The 19093-nt window shown below is 40.9% G+C and overlaps 1 protein-coding gene across 5 annotated transcripts in view; it reads right to left on the reverse strand.

Moving 5' to 3' along the window:
* Window positions 1–17268, reverse strand: part of NLRP14 (NLR family pyrin domain containing 14) — a 125587-nt gene extending 108319 nt beyond the window's left edge. For 3 of the 5 annotated variants that reach the window (XM_072725727.1, XM_072725729.1, XM_072725728.1), the window contains exons 1-4: window positions 16957–17262; window positions 8277–8592; window positions 7423–7494; window positions 1235–2828 (exon numbers count right to left, since the gene is read on the reverse strand). In XM_072725727.1, the coding sequence (XP_072581828.1) occupies window positions 1235–2828; window positions 7423–7494; window positions 8277–8568 (1958 nt within the window). In that variant the 5' untranslated portion in view covers window positions 8569–8592; window positions 16957–17262. Of the gene's footprint in view, window positions 1–1234; window positions 2829–7422; window positions 7495–8276; window positions 8593–16956 lie in introns of all 5 variants that reach the window. The other 2 variants (XR_011995105.1, XM_072725730.1) reach the window with 1 other exon arrangement.
* Window positions 17269–19093: the final 1825 nt, after the last annotated feature.

The raw sequence follows: 19093 nt of genomic DNA on the forward strand, positions 1-19093 counted from the left end.
GAAGTCAGAATTGAGATAACAGACTGAAGGAGGTTATTTACAACACCCCAAGGACAGTAAAGGTCACAGCATCCCAGCCTACAATTCCTATATCCACAGCAGAAGAGAAATAAAAATGTATGTCCTTATAGGAGACATGGTTCTGCAACTGTGTGTAATGGCAGTGAGGGAGCATGGGGTCAAGCTAGAAAACCAAGGACTTAATCAGATGTGTGACCTCAGTGAAGTTGAGATCTTCTTGGTACCTCAGGGTTTCTACTAGGAAAATGGAAATAACAGAATCTTCCTGGGATTGTTGAGACTAATTGAGTTGGGACTCAGAAGACTGTCAGGCATGTGTCAAGCAGATGCTAGCTGTTATCTGAGGTGTGCTTGAATCAATAATGGTACGCTTTCTAGGTGAACTTCTCTGAATCACAGTTTTGTAATCTCAAAGATAAGTGGAGATATGCTTTTGACCAGCATCACATTGGATACTTGGTTAAATATCCCATGTACTATATACCATACAGTAAGCCCTCAATTTTAGTTAAATCCAGAGCTAATCCCATAGTTTAATCCTTCCCTTATACATAGACCGAGAATGCCAGAAAAGCCAACTCTTGGAAGAGAAGAGGGTAATACAGGCATCAAACACTAAAGATTCATTTATTCTTTCAAAATATACATTCAGCTCCTACTATTTCTTACCCAAATCAGACTTTCCCCACTGAGGTTAAAGGGCTGAGATCTTTCATGAACTACAAAGGCTGACCTACATCTAGGCAATGAGCTAGGTTGGTAGCTTACAGAGGAACATCACCCAGATACCCTGTGTAAATTAGCTTCAGCATGAAATTCCTGGTCCCTGGCTCTTCCGGAGTACATTCTTTTTAAAAGTTAAATATACGTATCATAGTGGATCCAACCTTGTGCTAGGTCACATCCTTCCCTGAGGACTAAAGATTATTTCTAGTTGTTGAAAGTGTTGCCAGGGGATTGCCCTCAGCCACGCCCCTTTCTTGGGATGGCCCTCAGGCCAGGAGAGTCACTTCAGGCAAGATTTTGTTCTTTCCTCACCAGAAGCCATGACTAGTCAATAAGGGATTTTAGTGCTTGGCCTCCCTACACCTCAAGGTGGGACAACTCTGAAGGGTAATCTCAGCTCTGGGACCTCAGCTAAACAATTCTCCTTTCCTCCCTCTGATGAAATTTACTTCCCCTCACTCCCCTGACAGGGCACCTCCCCACTTACCACATTTCAGCTGGGGGACTTGAGTTTAACGTCTTCTCAAATACCACAGTCACAGATAGTTTAATGGTCTGTAAACATTGGCAGTGCTTAAGGCAGAATGAAGACACAAGCAAATGGACTTTCCCACACACATCAATGACCACCTTTTGGAAAGATCTCATTGCCTGGCTTATAAATGCTTCATCTTGAGTCTCATACAGATAGAAAAACAATTCCAGAAATTCTAGCTCTGCTGGAAAACATTCGATGTTTCCCAGTATCTCCAGCCACTGAAGGATCTTCCCTTTTATCTCCAGTGACAGTCTACATTTCAAAGTTGTCTCCAGTTGTTTTAGTAGATCTTCATTCAAAAGGCCAAACAAAAAGCATTTCATCTGCGTCAAATGGGGATCTTTAGAACTCTTGCTTTCAAGCAATAGCTTCAAATCTTCAAAAGAATCAAATAAACTATTCCTGGTCTCCCAATTGTCTCTTAACATATAGAACATAGCTGCAAGAAACTCCTGAACATGCAGGTGAGTGAACACATAGCAATTTTCATACTCCGTGTCCTTTTGAAGAATATTCATGTCCAGGAAAATCGAGACATCTGATTTAGTTAACCCATGCTTTCTGAGATCTTCCCTATAAAACACAGATGTCATAGTCCACACTCCTTTGGCAGCCAAGTGGCATAGGCTCTTCAGTTGGGTTTGATTGGGCAGACTAGGACAGTTTCCATCTACTGGTGGGAACAGGCTAGAAATATAGCGGGTGAACAGAGCTGTTGTTGTTTTGCAGGTTAATGAAACATCACCACCCATTTCTATTTGCTGCTCCAGACAGGTACAGATGGCCCAGCATACCAGGGGGACTTTACACATGCTAAAAAGCATCTCGTTGCTTCTTAGTGAACTGAATACTTGCGAGGCCCTCTTCTTGTCTTCAAAGAACTGGTAAATGTATTCTTTTCTTGCATCCTTGGACATACCCAGCAGCTCTACAGAATGCTGGTTCTTCAACAAAGGCTTTAGCTTCTTACAAGCCGTGAATCTCGTTGTCACCAATAAAAAGGACTCAGGGAGCATTACTTTTCTCAGCAGACTACTCATAAGGAAGGACACGGGGTGTACCTGGGTCCAGTCTTCACATAGCACAAAGTCCGGTTCCTCAAAGGCAAAGTTCAGTTCATCAAAACTATCAATAATAAAAAGGAGACTACTAGGCTGGGTCATTATCCTTTCGATGGGGCCTTCTGTGCTGGGCCAGTCCTTGGAGATCATTTGAACAAAGCTCCGTTCTCTCAACTGGTTGATTTCTCTTGCATTGAGATAAAAAACATAGCTAAACCTCTGCTGATAGAGATTGCCCTCAGCCCAATCTACTATTGCTTTTCTCACCAAGCTGGTCTTCCCAACTCCAGCAGCCCCCTGGAGCACAACTGTCTGTGGCTGCTCGCCGGTTTTCACATCCACATCAAACAGATGTTCCAACAGTTCTCGATCTTCCTGAGCAATTCCAGGATGGAAATCTTCAGGTCCCCCAAACAAACACTTCTTATCCCACATGATACGAAATTTTTCCTTTATTTGGATCCTGTATTCTGTTCCATCACCTAAGTCAGAATGCAGCAGGAAGAAAGAAAACACATAATCAAAGCAAATTCTATGAACTGCAGTGTTAACACTGGACTTGGCTCAAATCAAAGTACAGCTGGTTTAGCTAAGAATGTAAACCAAAAAAAGTTCCTATAGATTTAAAACTTGCATAAGAAACTGAAAAAACAAAATTGATCATGCATAAGAATGAATTTGGGGTAGAAAGTAAAAATTAGATTCATTCTAGAAATATGTTAGACAAATACCATCTGTAGAATTTAATAAACAAAACAGATGAACATGGGGAAAGGAAGGAAAAATAAGATGAAAACAGAGGGAAACAAACCATAAGAGATGCTAGACTAGGAAATAAACTGAGGGTTGCTGGAGGAGAGGTGGGGGGGATGGGGTAACTGGTGATGGGCATTAAAGAGGGCACGTGATGGAATGAGTATTGGGTGTTGTATGCAACTGATGAATCACTAACTTCTCCCCTTGAAACTAACAATACACTGTACATTAACTTGAATTTAAATAAAACAAAAAAAGAAATATGTTCTCTTCTTTGTACTTTTCCTCTACAGGGAGAAAAGGACAACTATATGAAGGATAGAGTCATCACCCAAATGAAAGAACACCATTAACAGTGACAGTGAGGAAGGACCTGAAGACATATCTCAATCTATAGATCAAAATAATCCACTTTATAGTAAAACATTAACAGAAATGAACATTGAAGCATAGCCTGAAGAATTTTTTTTTAAAGAAAAATATTCTAAATCTTTTTTCTAAATATGTCTCCTCAGGCATGGGTAACAAAAGCAAAAATAAACTACTTGGGGCAGCCCCAGTGGCACAGCAGTTTAGGACCACCTGCAGCCCGGGGTGTGACTTGGAGACCCGGGATGGAATCCCACGTCAGGCTCCCTGCATGGAGCCTGCCCCTGTGCCTGTGCCTGCCCCTGTCTGTCTGTTTCTCTCTCTCTCTCTCTCTCTCTCTCTCTCTCTCTCTCTCTCGGGATCGAGTCCCATGTCAGGCTCCCTGCATGGAGCCTACTTCTCCCTCTGCTGTGTCTCTGCCCCCCCCCCCATGAATAAATAAAACCTTTAAAATATAATAAACTACTGGGACCACATGAAAATAAAAATCCTGCATAGCAAAGGAAACAATTAACAAAACTAAAACAATCTACTGAATGGGAGAAAATACTTGCAAAGGATAGATCTGATAAAGGATTAGTACCCAAACTACATAAAGAATTTCTAGGGGCACCTGGGTGGCTCAGTGGTTGAACATCTGCCTTTGGCTAAGGTTGTGATCCTAGAGTCCTGGGATCAAGTCTAACATCAGGCTCCCCACAGGGAGCCTGCTTCTTCCTCTGCCTAAGTCTCTGCCTCTCATGAATAAATTCTTAAAAAAAAAAAAAAAAAGCCAGCCAGGCCAGCTCAGTCAGTGGGGCATGCAACTGTCTCTTGGTTGTAAATTCAAGCCCCATGTTGGGTGTAGAGAATACTTAATATTAAAAACAAAACAAAACACACACACCACTAAAACAACATCAAACCCCCCAAATAATCCAGTAAAAAAAAAAAAGACATGAACAGACATTTCTCCAAAAACGACATACAGATGGCCAACAGACACAGAAAAGATACTCAACATCACTCATCATTAGGGAAATGCAAATCAAAACCATACTGAGTTACCACCTCACACCAGTCAGACTAAAAATCAACACAAAAAGTAAGTGTTGGAGAGGATATGGTGAAAAAGAAACCCTTGTGCACTATTGTTGAGAATCAAACTGATGCAGCCACTGTGGAAGACTGTTGGAGATTCCTCCAAAAACTAAAAATAGAATTACCATATGAATCAGTAAGTCCACTACTGGGTATTTACCCAAAGAATATGAAAACACTAATTCAAAAAGATATATGCACCTGTTTATTGCAGCATTACTTACAATAGCCAAGACATGGAAGCAGTCTAAGTGTTTTTATTGAGAGATGAAGGGATAAATAAATGATGTATATAATGGAATATTAGCCATAAAAATGAAATTTTGCCATTTGCAACATGAAAGGATCTAGAGAATACTAAGTAAAATAAGTCCAAAAAAGACAAGTACCACATGATTTCACTCATGTGGAATTTAAGAAACAAAATAAGTGGAAAAAAAAAAAAAAGATAAACCAAGAAACAAACCCTTACCTATAGAAAACTGATGGTCATGGGGCAGGGGGTGTGGGGTGGGTAATGGATGGAATAGGTGAAGGGGATTAAGATTAAGAATACACTTATGATTAAGAAGATTAAGAATACACTTATGATGAGCACTGAGTAATGTACAGAATTGTTGAATCACTATATTATACATATGAAATATAACACTGTGTTAACTGTACTGGAGGTTTAAAAAATATTCCCAAGTGTCAAACCAAAATGGAAAGAGTTTCACCTAAGTTAAGTCCAATTACTTCTTTAAATCTGAAACGCCACTATCTCAGAGGAAACTTCTGTGAACCCCAATGCTAGAATAGTTCTCTTTCATAATTCTCAAAACATGGTATATTTTCATTCACAGCATATCTCACAAGCTATAATTATTTTTTTAAGTAAATAATTCTTTGTTCTATCAGGGCATTCAGTATAAACATGTAACAGTTCAAGTCCCACTAGATTATGCTTATGATGAGGAACAGAAGGCTAGTTGAGGACAAAGCAGAAGCTGACACTCCACAAGGGACCTCCGCCCACCAGGTGGGCTATGTGGGACATTCCTCAAGCACTCCTGGCTGTCCTAAAGCTAAGTGAAAGGAGAAATAGTTAACTTATAGAAATTATAGTCTTATAAACACGAGTCTCCCCCAGCTTACAAAATGTCTTAGAAATTTACAAGAAAAAAGCATTATTTATCAATAACCTAACTTCCAGAAGGAAACTCCCAACTATCTTAATGCTTACTAGAGGAAAAAACAACCACACCTAGGCAATGGCAAGGCCTCCAAAGCTTGTAGGTCCTGTTTAGCATACAAATTTTTTTTTATAAATTTATTTTGTATTGGTGTTCAATTTGCCAACATATAGAATAACACCCAGTGCTCATCCCGTCAAGTGCCCATCACCCAGCCACCCCCACCCCCCGCCCACCTCCCCTTCTACCACCCCTAGTTCATTTCCTAGAGTTAAGAGTCTTTCATGTTCTGTCTTCCTTTCTGATATTTCCCACTCATTTTTTCTCCTTTCCCCTTCACTATTTTTTATATTCCCCAAATGAATGGGACCATATAATGTTTGTCCTTCTCTGACTTATTTCACTCAGCATAATACCCTCCAGTTCCATCCACGTCGAAGCAAATGGTGGGTATTTGCCGTTTCTAATGGCTGAGTAATATTCCATTGTATACATAGACCACGTCTTCTTTATCCATTCATCTTTCGATGGACACCGAGGCTTTTGAAAGAATTTTCCTTACCTCTTCCACCTCCCAGGTTATATAAAATCAGCCACCGCTCATAACCCTGGGGTAGCAGCTCTTTTCTGCCCATGGGTCCTGTCCTTGTGCTTTAAATAAAACCATCATTTTTGCACTCTCAAGAATTCTTTCTTGGTCATCAGCTCTGGGGCTCACCCCACCAAACCTCACCTATATTCCTAAATTACATCTCTTAGATCTCCTCCAGAAGACAGTTTGTATTACAGATACTCTTTATGGTATTATCTAGTACAGTACTTAAAAGAAAATTGGGATTATGAGGATGATTTTTACTTTCTTTGTTAGAAAATTTGGAAGATAGATAAAACTCTAACAGTCAACTTCTATGAGGTGGAATCTTGATTTCCTAAATTTATGGCCAGTAATAAATACCACAGGAATAAAATTTCCCTATACTGAATCAGAAATTAAAGTCAAAGCAGAAAGTTATCTTCGAGATCATTTAACACAATGAGCAATTTTTATTAGTGCTTAGAATAAAGTAGCTCTCAATTAACTTCTTGAATGAAATAATGTGGCCCATCAGAAAGCAGCCATAGCTGGGGTAAGAATGGGTTTCCCACATGGTCCAATTTTCTTTCTACTGTAATTCCATTTATATAAAATAGAATTCAACTACATAGAATTTAAAACAAAGTCGGGGGAATGGAAACAGTATTGAACCAAGACTGAGAAGACCTGGTTCTACGAATTACATTCTATATGGACTAGTTGGTTACCTCTCCTACAACTCAAATAATCATTTTTTTAAGTAATTTTTTATTGGTGTTCAATTTGCCAACATATAGAATAACACCCAGTACAGAATCATTTCTAAAGGAAGAGAGTAGATGTGATAAGCCCAGTAGTCCCTGCCAAACTCAGAGACTCTAATTCTGTAAAATAAAACATGAATATACCCTCCTTCATCAGACTGTAAACTCACGACTGGGCTTTTCCAAATACTATTCTCACTGAGGCCCTGAGTTAACAGGGCCCTGATTTTGACCTTGGCTACAGAGCCAGTTTTGTTGAGTCTCTTTGAATAATCATCAACAACTGTCCCCTGGGGCATAAACCTCTAGCACACTTCAAACCCTCAAACTCCTCCCAAATCACAAAACATCTACTCACTTTGCACTGCCTCCTGATCATCTTGTTCCTCTTGTGTCCTGGCACCTTCTGTTACCATGGTCCGGGCTGTCCCTGAGACAGGTTCCAACAGGATTGTGAGATTTACCATACACAAGGAGAGCTTTAGTGATAGCCAAACAGGGGCCAGAATGGTCCTCAGTGGTCTAATTCTATGACATCTGGGCTCAAGAAAACTGGAGCAAACAGAGCCTCAGACTCCCCCTAGCTTAGCTAAGGAAGTGAGGTGGTGTCAACAGCACCGAGGAAGGGACCTCTTGCCAGGCTCTCTATTCTGTAACTCCAGGGCAAGTGCTGTAGTTGAAGCCTGTTTCCTTGTCTACACTGACCTCAAAGGGATATGGTGAGGCTCCTAGGAAATAATGAATACAATTTTGTAGCTGTAAAGCTTTGTAAAGTACATAAGAAATTTTTGAGGTCTATAATATTTTATACTTAGAAATGACTAGAAATATCAGCTTGGCTTATGCTTTGCCCATTCCTCATATTTCAGTGAAGATCTTAAGTCCTATCTGAAGGTACTTAAAATTTAGTGCAACCTACGACTATTTGCCGTTCAGGCAAAGGAACACTAACTAGATGGGACAATTCTTATCACTCAATTCCTTTAGTCATCCTAATTAGTACAAAATGGATGAATTCTGTCCCCACCCCCGACCCCCGCCAATTAAGGAGCCACACTGAATAATAGTACTCAAAATCCTCCTGCCTCTTCAGTGTTTCTCAAATGATCCAACAATGGTTTAATCCCCAAGTCCCTTTCATAGAATCATGCTGATGGGGCTCCGGAAGCACATCTTTCCCCCAGCCCCAGAAAGGTTGCCAGCATCACTCACAGTTGATCTCTGCTGTTGCCCGCTCACACAGATCCTTCAGGTTCATCTTGCCAAAGATTTTGAGAGCCACATCCCAGGCTTGCTCTCCTGGATAATATTTCTTCATCAAATTAGCCAGGTCCTCTCGCTTGGCCTTCTTCACCTCAACCCAGGGTATCTGGCAGGACCTGGGCTCCACAGTCTCATTCTTTAGAAATGACTTGAATTTATTCAACTCCTCTTTGTTTAGCTCCTCCAAATACAACAGCAGCCCAAAATCAGGGAAGAAGGAAGATGACGACCCATCTGTCATCTTGTTCACAGATCAATACTCAGGCTTCAGTGGGGGGAAAAAAAACATCAAAAGAATATGAATAGGGATCCCTGGGTGGCACAGCAGTTTAGCGCCTGCCTTTAGCCCAGGGCGCAATCCTGGAGACCCGGGATCGAATCCCACATCAGGCTCCCACATCAGGCTCCCGGTGCATGGAGCCTGCTTCTCTCTCTGCCTGTGTCTCTGCCTGCCTCTGCCTCTCTCTCTCTCTCTCTCTCTCTATCATAAATAAATAAAAAATATTAAAAAAAAAAGAATATGAATAGAGGCACCTGGTGGTCTGGTTAAGCATCCAACTCTTGATTTCGACTCAGGTGGTGTGATCTCAGGGTTGTGAGATCCAGCCCCATGTAGGGCTCCATGCTCAGCAAAGAGTTGCTTAAGATGCTGTCTCTCTCTGTCCTCCCCCGCCCCCCCACCCCAGCACACTCTAAAATAAAGATAAATCTTTAAAAAATATATAGGAACAAACAAGACTGACAAAAGATTAGAAAATGAAATACCCATAAAAATATAGATTAATTCAACAAACACATGTTGAAGCCCCACAGTTAGACTCAGTACTGACTTGGTGCCCACTGCAATATGTTTTGCTGTTCATAAAAACATTCCTCTAACACAGATCACTGTAGGTTTCTTCCACCTTTCCAGAGTTACTCCCAGTCCCACCACTTATGAGCTGTCAGAAATAAAGGCAATTCATCTCTCTGAGCCTCAGTTTATTCTCCTAAAGGAGCAGCTCTGGATCACCCTCAGAGAACCACAGTATGGATTAAATGAGGTAGGAGTTCATCTATTGCCTGGCATAGTCTAGGCTCTTACTAAGTACTGGCAACTCTTGTCATGCCTTCTCTCCTCTACCAACATCCAACATATACCTCAGTCCATAAAACATTGTTATTACACTGCTCCCAACATATCATTACTCCTGAAGCACACGCACTTGGAATATGCCACCATCCAGCTCTTTTTGTCTTCTCATTTCTTGTCACAAGCCCTACATAGCCAGTGACGATCTGTGTTCCCAGCTCATGAGCTCCTTTCACACCGAGTCCCAACACTGCAAATGTTCTGGATGTGTTCCAAGTTACAGCTCACCCTAAACAGCATTCTCTTACATCACGGACCTGAGCTCCCGTGACTATTCCACTCCAACATTTCATTCTGATGCTCTCACTCCAGACTTCATCAGTAATGACTACTCACACTTAACCTGCAAGCCCCTATAACCCATTCTCTCTGAATACCTTCCAGATAGCAGCAATTTCTTGCTCTCCCTCCCACTGTGACAGTTCTTCAAATACAATCAAATCCTCTTCTCTTGAGGCCTGTTTTCCTCTTGTCAGCCATGTAAGAGCCTTATTCAGTTTCTTATTCAACCTCGAGTTGATCACTTAACCTGTCTCCAAGTGCCTTATCTCCTCTAGAGCAACTGGCTAGAGAGACAACTAGTAAGTGGTAAGGACAGAACTCCACCTAGAGCATTCCATCCTCCAAAATGCTTACCACTGATCTTGCTAATGGGCCTCAAAAAGAAGGATGGGGGAAATAAGGTTCCATAGTAACTTATTAAAAAGCAGCAAAAAGGAGTAAATTTGAGGAACCTTCAAAGGAAGACTGAAATTTATCCAGGACAAAAAGGCTTTTCCCCTCAGTCCTTTTCATTAACATTTAAACATGCCCAAATCTATGTTCCCTTTACTCTGCATACCCCTCATCTTCATGCTCAAACTTATTCAGAGTCTTCTATACTTAACCTATATTCCTCCACCATCCACTGCAAGCTCACTTTTGCAATCAGAAATGCACTGAGATAACTTAGAGCAATTACCACCCTGTTGCAAAAACCTAATAGGTATTGATCTTTGAATTCAAGTTTCTAACAGTCCTTACCTCTGCAAAGATTAGAAGTTAATACATGCACCTAACTCACAGGGTGCCATACACATAATAACTGCTGTTTTAACAATGCCTTACTTCTTGATATTCTCTTTCCCTTTTGCTTCCATAATCCCACACTTTTCATTTTCCTTTTGCTTTTTGGGGGGTCTCTGGGAGCCAAGATCTATATAGCTCTGGATCCTACTGGGTTTCTGCTACTATATGATGTCTACAAATTCTGACAGAAAGTACCATATACCATATTTTGGGGAAGAGGGAAAGATGCTCTGTCTGGTGTGGCTACTCTTCTATGAAGACATTCATAAATTCCAGGATGTTCTGAACTAAAGGAATCCATGGTCTTGGAGGATTGAATTTGCAAATTGAATTTGCAAAAAACCTCACTATTGCTAACATTGTTGACTGGATAATTGAGGACACTCGGGTGCACTATATGATGTTTAGCAGCATTGCTGGCTTCTACCCACTCGATGCCATTAGAACTTGCAGTCTCCTGCAGTCATGGCAAAGGGTTTTCAGACATTGCCAGATGTCCCAGGGCAGTAAACTGCCCCAGAGGTTGAAACCACTTCCAAAGCCTTACCCCACTACTGCTGAATATGTAACTTGATCAGTCCTTCTCTATGATGCTACCATAATCAAAGCAGCAGAGTAGATAACTCAGGAAAAGACAATCTGATAAGATTTCATGTATAATAAATACTGTAATTGAAAAGGAAGCATATCAGTGCAGATTATTTAAGGACAACTGGTAAACCATTCAGGAAAAATGATTAGTATCCTTATAGAATGAATCTCCGAGTAAATCAGTAAGTCATCAATACTCACTCAAACCAGAGGAGGGAAAAATAAAGAATATTTATTACACCTCAGGAGAGGAGAGACTTACCAGCTTGGGCATAAGGGAAATAAAGAATCAGGATGTATATTAGAAAATATGGTTAACTATGTTGAAATTAAAACCTCTTGTCTATAAGATTTCAAGCACAAATGGCAAATCAAAAAAATAGCAAAAATTTTTATAGGAAATTTGGCAAATACAACTGGAATATAAATGTCAACAGTTCTAGAGTGGTTTTTACTAATTTCTAAAATTATATGCACTCAGATTCAGATCAGACAGTTTCAAATACTGTCCTTCAATAAGAGGAATCAGGGCTTCTTGGAGAAATTGCAGATTCTAGGGCTGGGGTTAGAAATATACAAGATGACCCTAGAACTTATAAGGTCAGAAAGGAAAAAAGGATGGGGTAGGTCAAAAAAACACAGGAGCCAACTGGAAAGAGCTTCCACTGGCCAAAATAACATACTACTTTATTATAACCCAAAGCAGAAAGCAAATATCCATGAGTACATACAGATAGAGATAAATGACTGAATGAATAAATGGAAAGAGACAAATCACTCTTACAGAAAAATTCCAAATGTTATATAGATAATTCCCTCCTCCAGGAAATATATCTTAACCCCATCCCACTCCTACACAGGAGTGTGGACTGGGCTTAGTGATTTGCTAAGTGGGGAAACCTGATAAACAATGGTCTCAGCTTGGTGATCAAGGTTAATATCAGCCATAGGTCACTGACATTGGTAATGATGTGAGGAGAATGGTACATCACCACCGTCCTATTCCTCCCCCAAATCCCAAATCCCAGTCTACACATGAGGAAAACCTCAGACAAACTCAAAATGATCTGCTACAAAATACCTGATCAGTACTTCTCAAAAATGTCAGGGTCATATTTAAAAAAAAAAAAAAGCAGAAAGAGAAATCAAGGAATCTATACCATTTACAATTGCACCAAAGTCCTAAGATACATAGGTATAAACCTAACCAAACAGGTAAAAGATCTGTACTCTGAAAACTACAGAGCAATTATGAAATTGAGGAAGACACAAAGAAATGGAAAAGCATTCCATGCTCATGGATTCGAAGAAGAAATGTTAAAATAGCTATACTATTCAAAGTAATCTACACATTGAATGCAATCCCTATCAAAATATCACCAGCATTTTTTTTTTTTTTTTACAGAGCTGGAACAAACAATCCTGAGATTTTTATGGAACCAGAAAAGACCCCAAATAGTCAAAGGAATGTTGAAAAAGGAAACCAAAGCTGGAGGCATCACAATTCCAGACTTCAAGCTGTATTACAAAGCTGTGATCAAGACAGTATGGTACTGGCACAAAAAACAGCCACATGGACCAATGGAACAGAATAGAGAACCCAGAAATGGACCCTCAGGTATATGGTTAACTAATCTTCAACAAAGTAGGAAAGAATATCCAATGGAGAAAAGACAATCTCTTTAACAAATGGTGCTGGGAAAATTGGACAGCCACACACAGTAGAATGAAACTGGATCATTCTTATACCATACACAAAGATAAATTCAAAATGGATGAAAGATCTAAATGTGAGACAGGAAACCATCAAAATCCTAGAAGAGAACACAGGCAGCAACCTATAGGACTTCAGCCACAGAAATTCTGGCTAGATAGGTCTCCAGAGGCAAGAGAAACAAAAGTAAAAAAGAACTATTGGACTTCATCAAGATAAAAGCTTTTGCACAGCAAAGGAAACAGTGGACAAAATTAAAATACATCCCATAGAATGGGAGAAGATATTTGCAAATGACATATCAGATAAAGGGCTAGTATCCAAAATCTGTAAGGAACTCAACACCCAAAAAACCCAAACAAGAAATGGGCAGAAGACAGGAGTAGACAGTTCTCCAAAGACATGCAAAAGGCTAACAGAGGTGTGCCTGAGTTGCTCCTTTAGTTAAGCCTTCGACTCGATTTTGGCTCACGTCATAATCTCAGGTCCTGAGACTGAGCCCTGCATTGGGCTCTGCCCTCAGCACAAAGCCTTCAGATTCTCTCTCCCTCTCTGCCCTTCCCCCTGCTCTCATTAGCATTTATCTAAAAATAAATTTTTAAAATGGCTGAAACATGAAAAAAAGCTCAAGATCATCAGGGAAAAACAAATAAAAACCACTCAAAATACCATATACCTGTCAGAACGGCTAAAATTAACAATTCAGGAAACAATAGATGGTGAGGATGTAGAGAAAAGGGAACCCTCTTATACTGTTGGTGGGAATGCAAACTAGTACAGCCACTCACTAACATAAGGAGGTTCCTCAAAAAGTTAAAGATAGAACTATCCTATGACCCAGAAATTGAACTACTCAGTATTTATCCAAAGAATACAAAAACAGCGATTCAAAGGGGTATGCGCACCCCAAATATTTATGGAAGCAATGTCCACATTAGCCAAAATATGCAGAGCCCAGATGTCCATCGATGAAGGAATAAAGAACATGTGGTGTGTGTGTGTGTGTGTGTGTGTGTGTGTGTATAATGGAATATTACTCAGCCATTAAAAAGAATGAACCCTTGCCATTTGCAAGGACGTGGCTAGAACTAGAGGGTATTATGCTAAGCAAAATAAGTCAAAGAAAGACAAATACTGTATGATTTCACTCATGTGGAATTTAAGAAGCAAAACAGATGAACGTAGGGAGGAAAGGAAAAATAAGCAGCAAACTGTAAGAGACAACTATAGAAAACAAACTGAGGGTTGCTGAAGGGGAGGTGATTGAGGGGATAGGGTAACTGGGCAATGGGGATTTAGGAAGGTACTTGATGTAATGAGCACTGGGTGTTAATACAACTGATGAATCACTACTTTCAGCCTCTGAAACTAATAATAAAAACAAAACTTTATGTTAACTTGAATTTAAATAAAATCTTTAAAAAGAAAAGGCAGGTGGGGGTAGGAGGACTAAAACTGTCACAGATCAAACTGACAAAATGTAATAGGTATGCTGGAAAAGATCCTAGAAAAAAAACCCACTAGGAAATGCTGGTGAAATGTAAGTGTGACTTAGTTGTGGTCTCAATTGCCTTAGTGGTTTCAAATATACTATAGTAACACAAAACGTAAAAATAGGGGAAATTGGCTAAGGAGTATATAAAAACTCTTTCTGTAAATATTTTTAAGATTTTATTTATTTATTCATGAGAGACACCAGAGAGAGAGAGAGAGAGAGAGAGAGAGAGAAGAGAGAGAGAGGCAGAGACACAGGCAGAGGGAGAAGCAGGCACAAGAAGAAGCTCCATGCAGGGAGCTTGATGTGGGACTGTCCCGGGACTCCAGGATCACACCCTGGGCCAAAGGAAGGCACCAAACCACTGAGCCACCCAGGGATCCCCTCTTTCTGTAAATCTAATGCTATTTAATAATAATTTTTTTAAATTGGAGACATGCATCCTCTATAGACTAACAAGTACAGTCCTTAGAATACACTCAAGAGAAGTGTGTGTGCAGAAACGCTAAGAGACATAGAAGACTAGCCATAGCAGCATTATCTGTCATTCCCAAGTACTGGAAAAGACTCAAGAGCCCACCTATAGAACCAGAAATACTGGAAAGTTCATATAAGAAATCTCATACAGCAATGAAAATATAGGATATGCAGCTACCTGCTAGGATGAATCTCACATAGTCAGTGAAAGAAACCAGACCCAAAAAGATTATGTACCATATAATTCCATTTATAAAATGATCAAAACTAGGGCACCAGTTTGGCTCATTTGGAAGAGCTTGCAACTCTTAATCTCAGGAGTTTGAGCCCAACGTTGGGTGTAGAGATTACTTTAAAAAATAAACTTTATAAAAACATTGAAACTGAAAAAAAAAGAAAGCTTAACTATGCTGTTTATGGATGCATGTATAGGTGATAAAACCATACTTTTTAAATGGGCTAGGGGTAAGATTACTACTTTAAAAAGTTGATTTAACACCACCCTGGCAGGGAGGGAGGGATTTACATTTGGGGAGATGCCCCTGGGGGTGCGTGGGTGCTGGTAATGTTCTTTTCCTTGATTTTGTATTGGTTTACATGGAGGATCACTTGGTAACTACTAGCTGCACATTTAGGTTTAATGTCGTTTTCTATATGAATTATAGTTCACACTAAAATATGGTTTTAAAAAGGTTCATATTATAGATTAGAAACACACTAAAAGCAAAGTATTGTTAATAGCCTATTCATACAGGGAAAAGGGTAAACCTATTACTATTTTCTGAAAGGTTAGTTCAAACTGAAAGAGATAATATACAAACAAGATTATATCACTTCACATTTATCAAAATGGCAAAAATATTTAGCCTTAAAAATACAATAGGACAATGAGAATGGAATGGAGCAGATATTGTAGGAAAATGTTAATAGCTACATTCTTGGAAAGCTTTGTGCCCACCTATGAAGAGCTTTAAAAACCTGCTTGACTTTTCAATCAGCAACCTCCCTCTGGGAAATTATCCAATGGAAAGAATCCCGAATATAGAAATAAGGTTTTCTGCCTAAAGGTATTTTAAAAAATAACTGCCAAATTAAAATTCATTATGAATAATGAAATAAAAAAATGAATAATGAAATAAATGCATTAAATATAGCATGTACTAGGGGTACCTGGGTGGTTTAGCTGGTTAAGGACCATCTCTTAATTTAAGCTCAGGTCTTAATCTCGGGGTTGAACGTTCAAGCCCTGGGTTTTGCTCCACGATGGAAGTGGAGCCTACTTTAAAATTTTAGAAATACGTCCTACGCTTGATCTTTCTGGTCATTAAAATAACCTCTTCACGCAGCAACAAGCAACAGGTGGAGGGTTAAAAGCATATGGTAACATGAGGATAATTAAAACCTCTGCAGAAAAAAAAAAAAGCCAAAATATTAACCGTGGTTGTGTTTTGGGTTTTTGAAAATATGTGACAATCTTAATCAGGATACATTCCTTTAAAAAGCGGAAAATCAAAAAGGTAAAAAGGAATGCAAGATCAGTTTGTCAAATCCCGAAGAGACCAGGAAATGAATGCCTGTCGACTGCACTTGAATTTAGCAGGTGGGAGCTCACTGGTAACCACTGTAGGAGAGGGCAGTTTTAGGTTTTAGGTCACTGCTGGGGGAGAAGGGCGGGAGTTATTTAAAGCCTCACTACAATGGGTACAAGTGACCGACACAGAGCAAGCATGCGCTATTCTTTCTAGGCCTTTGCTAGTTAGGAGAAAAACTTGTAGCGCGGAGCACAGGTCTGTAAAGTTTTTGGCTGTTAGTATCGTCTTCAGTAGGAAGAGGGGCTGAGAGGAGGCAGAGCGGAGGAAGGAAATACTCTCAGATTTAAGGCTAAACACCTGTTTCCCGGCCGGGAGGAGCGAGGAGCGCCTGAATTTACGAAGGTTGCCCAAAGGGAGGAGCATCATACCACCTGCCCTCAGGAGAGTTAGGCAGCAGGTACTGCGCGCCAGTTCCAGGCTCCAGCGGGTCCCCGCCCCAGGTGGCGTCCCTATCCGGGCGCGCGCGGCCTCGCCCCGGGAAAACCACCTTCCCCCTGGGTCGCCCACGCCGGACAGCTCCTCCCCTTGGACCTCGGCGGGGTCTCCGTTCCCCTCCTTACCTTCCATAAGAATGGGGGCGCTGGGAAGACCCTCGAGGGTCCTAACCTTCTCGTGTAGAGCGAGCAAAACACGCCCAGGGAAGAGGAGGGTCCTCCACCCCGCGGGCCAGGGGGCGTGGGGGCAGGTTAAATCCCAGCGCTGAGAGCCGCGGGCCGAGGAAGGAGGGAAGACGGCAAGAAACGGCCCCCAGGGCCCGCTCCCAGACGCGACGCGGGAACGCGCTCTTCGGCCTTTTATGCCCCAGCCCCATCCCCGCGGCGCACGGAGCTCGGCGCCCCCCGCCGGCCCAGGGCGCCGCTCCTCCTATTGGCGGCTGGTCCCGCTCCTCGCGCGGTCCGCGGGCTCGCCCTGCGCCCCCCGCCCTGCGCCCCCCGCCTGCGCGCCGCACACCTGCTTTCCCGGGAACTCGGAACAGGTGCGGACGAGGGGGGCTGGGCGCTGGACCCTGGCTGCCGAGGACCTTTCCCCGACAGGCGGACTCCCAAGAAGCTTCATCTCTTTCCTCATCCATCCAGTAAGCCGTGTAACTTCTGAGCACCTACCTCGCGCCTGGCAGTCTTCTGGGCCCTTTCTAGCTGGGAATAAAACAGCCGAAGTTCACAAGTACATGCATCTTAAGGGAAACTATGAATGTCATAGGTTTGGGTTCCAAAGCCATTTCTAACAAGTTTGTAAAACCATAAAAAAAAAAAAGAACACATTCATTCCATGAAAAATAAATTGAGGCAACTTAGAGTAAGGGTTTTAGAAGCTGAGCATCCCAAGCTGTGCTTTTTTTTTTTTTTTTAAAGATTTTATTTATTTATTCATGAGAGACACAAAGGGAGAGAGAGGCAGAGACACAGGCAGAGGGAGAAGCAGGCTCCATGCGGGAGCCTGATGTGGGACTCGATTCCAGGACTACCAGGATCAGTCCTGGGCCAAAGGCAGGCGCTACACCGCTGAGCCACCTAAGGATCCCCTCAAGCTGTGCCTTAATAAAGTGAATTAGACTCCCCCCCCTTTCATTTAATTTACATATACCTGGCATATTTAATTTTACATACATACCTACATATTATATTTTAGTGCGATCTTTTTTTGTTTGGTTGGTTTTGTTTCCCTCTTGGTTTGGCCCTGCCATGGAAAGCCACCTTTGTGAGGAAGAGCATTCCTTGCCCTTTATTGCATTATCGCTAAAGAAAATTGGGTTTTGCTGTTTCTCTATCTTGCTAAAATTTAATCTTTCAGGCCTTCTTTGTCTTAAGATGCTCAATAATGAAAAATGCAAGTCTTCTTATCTAACAACTACTAGCGAGAAAACATCTTGGAAAAAAACTTTAAGATATCACCTCATGCCCCTGCAGCTGAAAGGAGAGACATCATTCTTCATAAAACTAAATAAGGTGGGGAGATAATAAAGGCAATTAAGAGCACATTCAACATACATGGACGAGGATGGCAAACCTTGTAATTCATTTTTGTTAATTTTCTATGGACACAAAATTATGTTCTCTATTCTAGATATAAAAGTTTCTATATAACTTTTCTTGTTGTTTTTAAAAAATATTTTATTTATTTACTCATGAGAGACAGAGAGAGGGAGAGACAGAGACAGAGACATAGGCAGAGGGAGAAGCAGCTCCCATGCAGGGAGCCCGATGGGGGACTCAATGGGGATCCCAGTACCAGTACCATAGGATCACACCCTGAGCCGAAAGCAGACGCCCAACCACTGAGCCACTCAGGTGTCCTTCTATATAACTCTTAAATCAGGATTTTTATGGTACTCAATTTCTGTAGGACCTTATCTTTTGTGTTCTAGGTGTAATTCTGACACAAATGTATTGAATTTTCCCATAGAAACTGTATTTATCAAGTTCTTAAATTTATAAATTTTTGCCCTATTTATTTAGTAGGCTTAATACTATTATACTTCCTCATAAATTGTGCCCCTTTTCAATGTATAAAATCCATCTCTGATTCTGAACTTCCAATTTTCTGCAATTTCTGCTTTTAATGTTTGCCCTGCAGCTTTTTGACCAACCTTACAGGTGTTTCTTGTAAACAGCATATGCCTGGATTTTGTTGTTTGACCCAGTCTGTCTCTGCCTTTATATAAGAAAATTCAGTCCATTCACCTTTAGCACATGGACT

The sequence above is a fragment of the Vulpes vulpes genome, chromosome 11 (genome assembly GCF_048418805.1).
Source record: "Vulpes vulpes isolate BD-2025 chromosome 11, VulVul3, whole genome shotgun sequence".
Taxonomy (NCBI): Eukaryota; Metazoa; Chordata; class Mammalia; order Carnivora; family Canidae; genus Vulpes; species Vulpes vulpes.